The sequence below is a fragment of the Truncatella angustata genome (genome assembly GCF_020726525.1).
Source record: "Truncatella angustata strain MPI-SDFR-AT-0073 chromosome Unknown BKA67scaffold_1, whole genome shotgun sequence".
Lineage (NCBI taxonomy): Eukaryota > Fungi > Ascomycota > Sordariomycetes > Amphisphaeriales > Sporocadaceae > Truncatella > Truncatella angustata.
Window position 1 is genome coordinate 3692194 of NW_025763381.1, and position 9139 is coordinate 3701332.

General features: G+C 49.9%; 3 protein-coding genes across 3 annotated transcripts; 1 reads left to right on the top strand and 2 right to left on the bottom strand.

Annotated features, from left to right (window-relative positions):
• Nucleotides 1-775: 775 nt before the first annotated feature.
• BKA67DRAFT_666858 (Six-hairpin glycosidase-like protein) lies at nt 776-3956 on the top strand (the record flags this gene model as incomplete). The annotated part of the gene is made up of 8 exons (XM_046108601.1): nt 776-918; nt 1127-1440; nt 1495-2008; nt 2062-2175; nt 2342-2604; nt 2663-2686; nt 2742-3137; nt 3204-3956. 8 exons carry the CDS (start codon nt 776-778, stop codon nt 3470-3472), a joined length of 2037 nt encoding a protein of 678 aa, XP_045964148.1. The 3' UTR covers nt 3473-3956.
• On the bottom strand, nt 3727-5683 carry BKA67DRAFT_36345 (cellulase). Its single transcript, XM_046096436.1, has one exon. The coding sequence runs from the start codon at nt 5248-5250 to the stop codon at nt 3982-3984; it is 1269 nt and encodes a 422-aa protein (XP_045964149.1). The 5' UTR covers nt 5251-5683; the 3' UTR covers nt 3727-3981.
• Nucleotides 5684-6600: 917 nt separating this feature from the next.
• Nucleotides 6601-8293, bottom strand: BKA67DRAFT_653220 (G-protein coupled receptor; the record flags this gene model as incomplete). The annotated part of the gene is made up of 4 exons (XM_046106324.1): nt 6601-7047; nt 7096-7875; nt 7929-8170; nt 8218-8293. The coding sequence occupies 4 exons, from the start codon at nt 8291-8293 to the stop codon at nt 6601-6603; spliced, it is 1545 nt and encodes a 514-aa protein (XP_045964150.1).
• Nucleotides 8294-9139: the final 846 nt, after the last annotated feature.

The window sequence follows — 9139 nt, forward strand, 5'->3', positions numbered from 1 at the left end:
GCTGTCGTTCATCGGGACGAGACACCTCTTCAAGTCTCAGCCCGAAGGGTTTCTGCATAGGTGTTCCACAGCTGCAACGTAGAGCTCCCTTAGACCCCCTCATTTTTGTGGCTCTACTGTGCCCCAGTCTCCCAAGCACAGCATTGTCGAAATATCACCGATTCACGCATATCATGATGCCGTGCGACCCAGCACTCTCACTATTCTCTCAAGGCTTCTTAGTAGTGAAGTTGAGTGACTTGGAACTTTTGTACGATGGAATGCATTGCCCTAGATTGCGATATATCGTGTATACTGTGGGTTATCCCCGTCCATTCCCATGTCCACAACATCTACAATGGAGTATGTACCTGGGGTTTTAGCGTGGTGGCTTGTATTTGACATCATCGAAATGTTAACCTGGAGAACCGATCAGGGAACCCTCACAGGATTGGTCTATCAAATGTCCTTAGGTGACTACGTCGGAACCAACGGAGGTATGTTTGTGTAAAGAATTGTCTCACAAGCCAGCCTCCTTGACGGTTACCATGGTGTAAAATTGAGCCGGTACCTTCCTGGAAGAATATTGCTCACTGGTCAGACCTGAGGCTACGAGTTCCAAGCTGATTGTAACACACAACCCGGCTTACTTATCTCGCCCACGACACACATCGTGAGAATAAACTTGAGCTTCCATCTTCGGGTTTAGTGAACGTGTTGCTTTGCAGACAACTTTTCTTGGTTGTTCTGATTGTCTTAACAGTCCTTCTCGATATCGCCGCGCTTCGCAGACACGATGGCCGCCCCTAATTGCAATACAGCAAATGTCTCGAAGCGAGATGCCTCGGGGTATTTACCTATTGAGAATTACGGAATGATCGGCAACATGCGAACGTGTGCACTTGTAAGCATGGACGGCAGTGTTGGTAAGGATTCCATGTTGCCCTCGAATCTTCGCAGTGCTAACTATCACTTTCACAGACTTCATGTGTTGGTAAGTTCAAACGTTACACGGCAATCCTAGGATATTGAAAGAAGATCAACTGCCTGTTGATCTCGGGGCAAACTTATCCATCGGTGCAAGGCGAAAATGGCCAAGCCACGTGGACTACTCGTTAAACGGATATGCTGCTGATACACTAGACAGGCCCGAGTTTGATTCACCATCGATATTCTGCCGTCTTCTTGACAAAGACAAGGGCGGCTACTTCAGTGTTTCTCCTTCTGTGGATTGCACAACTAAGCAACAATACCTGCCTTCCTCTGCTATCCTGCAAACCAGATACATACATGAAAGCGGCGTGGTCGACTTGGTTGATTTTTTCCCTCGGCCAAGGACAACCAACATTCTGGCTAGTGGTTACAAGCATAATGCCTACCGTGAGACCAAGCCAGTGCAGGAGGAGCTGAAGAAATGGCTAGTCAGGCGAGTAGAATGTATTCGAGGAGAACTTGATCTGGGTATGTCGTCACGGCTGTTTCCACATTTTCAAAAGAATGCACTAACACCTTTAGATGTGGACATATACCCAGCTTTCGGCTATGGGAAAGAATCTCACACAACCACTATTATCCAGCATGTACTCAAGTCGTTCGACTGCAAGAGCAAGACTGTGACGTTCCACAGCGAGCATGAAAAGCTTCAATTGGACGTTACCATTGATCATGGAGATGAAGAGAAAAAAAGCTGCCCTTCAGTCATCTTTAAGAAAGAGAAAAAAGATGGTATGCTTGGGGAGGGCGTGACTGCTAAAATTCGCTTATGCGAAGGTCAAGCAGTATCATTCGTCCTTCGTGCTGACATTGAGGATCATGTCACGCAACATGTTACAACACCAATTATCGATAAGCACCAGAATGATACGCAGACATTCTGGTTTAACTGGCTTGCAAAGAGTAGATATCGGGGGGGATGGCGCGAAATTGTGGCACGGAGCCTGATGATCCTGAAGATGCTTACTTACGAACCAACCGGTGCCATTGTTGCAGCACCCACATTTTCCATTCCCGAAGATGTGGGCGGCGTCAGGTAAACCGAAACAACTGACATGACTCTACGCATTTGGACTGACTCTTGCACAGGAACTGGGATTACCGCTTTTCTTGGATTCGCGATAGCAGCTTCACCATCTACATTCTTCTACGAATGGGATTTACGGAAGAGGCAGACGCCTACATGGGTTTTATCAACAACCGGTACGTATAGATACAGCCTACAACCGCGATTGTGATTTGCTGTTTCAAGCTTCTTGCTTGCTGGTATCCATTTACACCAAAACTTGTTAAAGATCGGGACTTGTGGGCATGGGCTTTTCTTTAGCTAGGGGGAATCAAGTTACTGACGTGTTCCTGGTCTCTGCAGCTTCCAAAATGCCACTACAAAAGATGATAAGTTCTCTGGACTGCCCATCATGTTCACCATTAGGGGCGAGACAGATATCCCTGAGGAGGAGCTCAGTCATCTAGATGGCTACAAGAATAGCCGACCTGTCCGTATCGGTAATGGTGCAGCTTTCCATCAGCAGTTTGATATCTATGGTGAGCTGATGGACGGTATTTACCTTTACAACAAATACGGAAAACCCGTATCATGGGAAACTTGGGTCTCTGTGCGAAAGATGCTTGGTAGGCTTTACTCATATCAATGCTCCGGCTTGTTTCGGTTTCGCTAACCGTCTGTTAGACTACGTTCTGACAATAATCGATGGTAGGCCCACATTGAGAGAGGTATTTGATACATTGGTAGCTAACCGGGATTGCAGAACCTGATATGAGTATCTGGGAAGTTCGCAACCACAAGCAAAACTTCGTATACTCGAAGGTCATGATGTGGGTAGCCTTTGATCGCGGTCTGCGACTGGCAGAGAAGCGATGTCTGCCCTGTCCCAACCGAACCAAATGGCTGGAAGCCCGAGACAAACTCATGGAGGAAGTCATGGAGAAGGGATATAACAAGGAGATGGGCTGCTTTGTGCAAAGCTACGAGAACAACACCATGCTCGACTCATCTATCCTCATCGCGCCTCTGGTCTTCTTCGTCGCTCCTAATGATCCTAGATTCCTCCGGACCATGGACCGCATTCTCATGCCGCCCGAGAAGGGCGGTCTTACTAGCACGGGACTTGTCTATCGCTATGACACAGAACTGTCCGAGGATGGTACATCCACCCCAAACGTCTGCTTCTATACCTGTGCCTGGACTTTTACTGACCTCTTTTTCGCAGGCGTCGGTGGTCGCGAGGGAGCCTTTTCGATGTGCACGTTTTGGTTGGTAGAAGCCATGACGCGGGCGAGCATTTACGAGCCCAAATACCTCGGCCGAGCCATCAACCTCTTTGAGAACATGCTCAGCTTCTCCAACCACCTCTCCATGTTCTCTGAAGAGATTGCGAGATCAGGCGAGCAGCTTGGTAACACACCGCAAGCCTTCAGTCACCTGGCACTTATCAGTGCGGCGTTCAACCTGGACCGAGCGCGGGAGCACAAGAGATGAACCAGGAAATGCTTCTTCTCCAGGGAGCGGAAGGACGTTGTGCAGTCGAGTCTGGACACGGGCCTTCTGGCTTGCAACGTCTACTTTTGCACTAATTACGCCTATGACACGAACTCAGATATGTTAGGTCACATCAGGGAACAGCATGGTCTGACACTGCTTTTTAGTCTCGCAAATAGTCAAGAATCGCCAATTCAATGCAATTCGAGAGTAGGGCATGCGCAAAACTACTGCTATAAGATCGTTGATTTAATGGTTTCGATGTTCACAATGCGCAGTAGTTTGGTAATTCCCAGTTTTGAATTTTATGAAGGTGTATGTTTGATATTGCTCTCCTTTTGTCTTCCGCATTTCCCAACATCAACCATAACGCCAGAACCTTGTATCAATACTAGTCGTGATGATGCCATCCACGGGTTGTGGTTGGCGACAGACAATGTATACAAATTTAATTCCTGAACAGATGTTGTTAATCCAAACCACCCATAACTTCTTCAGGGACCAACCCCTCATAGCTCCTTCGTGCCTTTCTTCTCGTCCCCAGCAATGAGCTCAGTCATATCTCTCATCCTGTAGTCAAGAATCGGCGTAACCCAATCATCCTGCACCAGCGAGTAAGTCTCAAGTGCGTTTTCTCTCGGTTTTCGGGGATTGATAGCCCAATATCCAAAGTCGGCATCGATGCTTTTAAGATAACGCAGCAAGTTGTTCCAATAATTCGCATCTCCCTGGCTAGGGTGGTGCGGCGCTCCGAACTCACCGAGCCAGACGGGCGCGATATCGTCTTCGACCAAGTAGGCCCAATTTGTACGCATGGCGCGGATGAAGCTCGCATAGTTCCGTTTCGAGTAGCGGCCCTCAGAGCTCCCCCAGCCGGACCATGCATACACGTGCGCCGAGTAGACCACCTTGTTCTCGACGTCCACTTCGACCGGCCGCTTCGCAACACCCGTCAGGTCATTCCCGGACTCGGTCCCGCCGACAACGATCAGCCAGTCCTTCTTTAATTTGAGTAGCCGGTTGCCGGCTTTCTCGGCGGCCGTTGCCCATTTACCCCATGGCATCGTGCCCCAGGCGCCGCGGACCTCGTTCCTCAAGTCCGCCCCAATCACGTAGGGGTTGTCAACGAGCCGCGCCATGACCGTCTCCCAATGCTGTACCCAATCCTCCTCGGTCTGGGAGACTCTGCATATGGGCCCGAGGTGGCTGTTAGACCAGCCGGAGTCGCAGGGGTCGGCGCCGCAGCACCATGTTGCTGTCGTGATGTGGTTGTTGATGATGACAGCGATGCCGGCATCCGTCAGGGCCTTGACACAAGCATCGAAGACGTCGAGGGCGCGCATGCCCTCCAGGTCCTTGTTCGCCGTCAGCAAGTGCGGTAAGACGTGTGGATTAAGCATGACCATCTCGTCCGAGTATGGCAGGCGCACGCTGTTGAAGCCCATGCGGCGTATCGTCTCGGCGATCTTGTCCCGGTGCTGCACGTCCAGCCCGCCGGGGATGAACAGCTCATCGCTTGCGCCGTACCAGTTCACCGAGGCGAGCTTGAAGCGCCGGCCGTGGGTGTCGACGATGTCGCGGCCCCGCGTCGATAGTGGGAGAGCGTACGTCGCGATGCTGTTCTCTTCGATGGGCAGGGGCAGCCCTCGTTCGGCAAAGAGTCGAGCGCCCTGATCGGGAATCCAGGGCGTACTCAGGGCGGCTTCGGTTTTCCACCAGTAGTGGACATAGCCCCCCAGCAAGAGGAAGCTGATGGGGAGGCTAAAAAGGATGAGCATGATGTCTAAAAGATGAGTGTGTATAGTCGGGGCTCCAGCGCTTAACAACACAACCGGTCTACGGCTTTGCGAACGGAATGTGGTCTTTCACGTCGTGCTGGGGGATACAATATATAGGCGACAGTGCAATTGAACCCATTGTTGGCCGCAAGTTCCGGCGAGTCGGTGCGAACGGATCGTGAGGATGGGCAAGTTTGAAATCTTTAGAGTATATTTGGCAAGGTGCAGCCCGCTGGTGCCGTGACGGTTGGTGACGTTGACTGGAGCTACCCTGCGTCAGCTGAGCCGCTTACATAGTAACCTTACCAAAGGTGAACTAGGTTAACCTTAGGTACGTCTGCTACTCACAGTCCTTCGGTGAGGCACGGAGTATGGGGGTGAATTTATGCGGGGAGCCGGCGCTGCACTCCCCCGTTCACTCTGCTTTCGGACCTCAGCTCTACATCAGAGTGTCCCGCAGCTGTTTGCTTCATTGACAGTATTTACTAGGTTAGCGAGGCCTCTCCGGTATGCCAATGGAGAAAATTAACATTTAGGAGCCATTTCGTCCTCACACACACGTCGATTAAATATAGAATCTGCTGGACTAGTCAAGGTTGCTGACGTACGGGCGGGTCGTGCAAATACCAAGAAAGCGCAATCAACCAGCCATTGCGATGTCATGCCCTTGATAGGGATAACAACTAACATATGTGCCAGAACTCGCTTGCCAATGATTTGGAGGCATATTGTCGAGCTGTACATGGCATTCGAGTGACTGATGCGTTCATGGTGAGAATTGGGATGTCTTGTGAAATTCATACGCGATACTAAACTAGAAGCACTGTTCAATGACCACATGTCAAGGAGCATTCTGCCGTTGTATACAGGTGGTGTTCGCTGGTCGCTGACGAAGGCTGCGTCTGTCTCGTCCGCTTAGTCTTTATTAATGTTGAAGACGCCCGTCTGCGTGATCCAACCATTGCTTCCTGTAGTCTCTGACGAGTATGGTCTTCTTATTAAAGTGGTAACCGAAAATGCACTAATTTCAAGTCCAGTCGACGTTTGGGCCGCCGGACCGGATGCTCTCCTCTGCTATATGCCAATAACATCCCATGCTTTTCCGTGGTAGCCGGTTTCCCTATTCCTCCAAATCTGATAACCCAGTGCGCCACGCTGAACTAGAATCATAACCGTTCGGTATGATGACTGATGCTGTGTAGAAGACTTCGTACATCAATGTACAAGGCAAACTTGCCAAAATGTATGACACAAGGAATGATATGCACGCGGGTGCAAAGGTCTTGTTGTAACATGTATATGTTATGTTATTATTTGTTTGGGACATTGTCCGTTTTCATGGTCCACCGCTCATATTCTGTTCATGCCTAAAGGATTCATATCTTCATAATCGGACCCGTCCGCCATGCGCCGCGGTTGCGCAGGTGGCATTGGTGGTGGACCATACGGAGATACGGTATCCCATGTCACCTGCTGTGGAGGTCGCGGCGAAGAGAAGGATCGAGAGTGTGGTTGGTATCGCGTGGCCTGCGGGCCGAAGTAGTCGGGAGTGTGACGTCCATCTCGTGGACCGGTAGGGGATACGGCAGGGCTAATAGGCGTTAGTATGGATTCCGCTTTTCCGGAGTCGCGAGACAACATTTCATAAGATCTAGTATCCTTCTGCAACTCCATGCGTGCATCTACTGATACAAACTCCTTCTTGGCGCGGTTGCCGCCTAGAGAGAGGAAATACTCTCTCCAGCCAGTCACCATAGAACCGGGCCCAAGAAGCAAGACCAGCCATATGCCGTTCATCTTGACCTGTGTTAGTAGACCATCTTCCTACTTGAGAACGAAACTTACTGCTAAAAGAATGAGTACGGCAATAACCGTGGGCAGGCTAACAACAAGTTGACTGGCCTCTGACAAGCATTGGTTCTTGTCGCCCTTATGCGTTACGAGGCAGGCAATCCAGGCTGATGTCTTCTTGCTAGTCGGATTATCCTTGACCGATTCAACTGTGTTGTCTAAGAAGACAAAAGTCAAGGCGAAGAAGACGACGTCACAGATGATGATGAGTACAATAACGATGCCTCGCCACTGAAGCTGGATAACCCTTCGTACTCTTCGATATGCTTGACGAGGAGTCATGGTACGGATACTATTCGAATATGCGGGAAGGCCAGCAGAATTCTCCGTTGAAGCGGCGCTGTCAGCCAGAGATGCAAGGTAGACCTTGATACAGTAACCGAAAGTAGCAAATTGAATGATGACTGTAAGGCCTGCAAAGACCAACAGAGGTATCCAGAAATCTGCCAGGCTGTTGCCGTGATTGATGTGACACGTTTGGCCAAATCGGAAAGAGACTCCGCTGAAAACGAGGAGCAGGATCAATCCAACAACGGGAATGCCCCAGCCGACGACTTGCGAGAGCCACATAAAGTTGCGGCCTACGACCATCTGCCAGCAGATTTGGAGGTGCAATGACAGAGCTCGCAAGAAAATCCACATCACACCGCCCCATCCACCAAAAAGCAAGAATGATCCTGAAACGGCGCATACCGCACTCGATTCCATGCTGTTAGGGGTAATTTGATCATAGCATTGGTCGGGATTGGCTGCAAGGGGCACAATGAAGCCCAGCTGTAAGGCATTAGAATGAGTGTAGCAAAATATTTTCCATGAAGTCAACTCACATTCATAAAGACAACCGCGCACGTAAGACTTATGCTCAGGTAGTGACGGTGTGTTTTTTCGATAGGAAGGCATATCCATGATACCAAGAGGAAGACGCAACATATCATGCCAACTACATTGATCCAACTGGCCACCGAAGTCAGTTGTTTGAAGTTGTCTGGATATGCGTAATCGGTCATGGGGCAAGGTAGACAGCAGTTGATTTCTGCTGTTACGGGTTGACATAGTCGTCCATTGATATCTGACCTTGTAAGCACGGATCAAATGGCTGGATAGACAAACACTTACAGCCTCCATCGGTGAAGTGATTTTCTTGAAAGAAAGGCGTAGGGCATATACCCCGCAATAGTGTGAGATTAGACATGATGGCGCTTTAATGAGAGACTGAAGGATCCTATCGCTTCGATGCTCAGAGGTTCGAGGGAATAATCGATTGGTGGTTGACACGGAGTCCTTCGGGGAAAAAAAAAGAAAGAAAGAAAAAGATATAACAAATCGGCTTCAAGCGCGATTGACGGCGTAGAACTGACAGAATGCGTTGATGTACCTGACCGCCGTCCAAAGTATAGTTGCTTGATGTCTCCAAGGCCAATTTGCTTTCAATAGGTTTCATAGACAAGCGAGTTCCGGCAAATCGATATCTAAGGTGAGAACCACAAGTGGCACGGCCGAAACTTCTCTTGCATTGCCGTAGGGTGGTGAGCAACCTAACCTTAGCAAATCCGCAGTAGAACCGTGGCAAGGAGTGTAAGCTAGAAACTGTTCATGGCTCTGAACCGGACGTTGATGAGGCACTTCTCATACACGCTCGACCGAAGCATAAATCAAAGACCGGGGCCGATTCACTAAAAAGAAGAGACTACGCGATCTCATTTGAGATGGAGGGTGACGGCACATAATAAAGGTTCGAATATCTGGGGATAGACAAACCGATGCTAGGCCACCCATCCACAAAAAGACCAGGGAGACCAGGGTCATGACATGTAATTTTCCTCTTGCTCTTGTCGATCTAGTGGTACCTTAGCACCCGCGCAGGGACCAGCTGAGGGTCTCCTCATAAGATGGAGCATTCACAGGCCCCAGGATAAGATGAGCGGGACTTGCAAGGCCCCCTCAACGTGTCTGCCGGGGGCGATGGAGACAGATCTTTCGCGTCCTCATTGATGAGAGGTAGGAAGCACACGGATCCGTAGAGGGGCCAGTGTAGGGC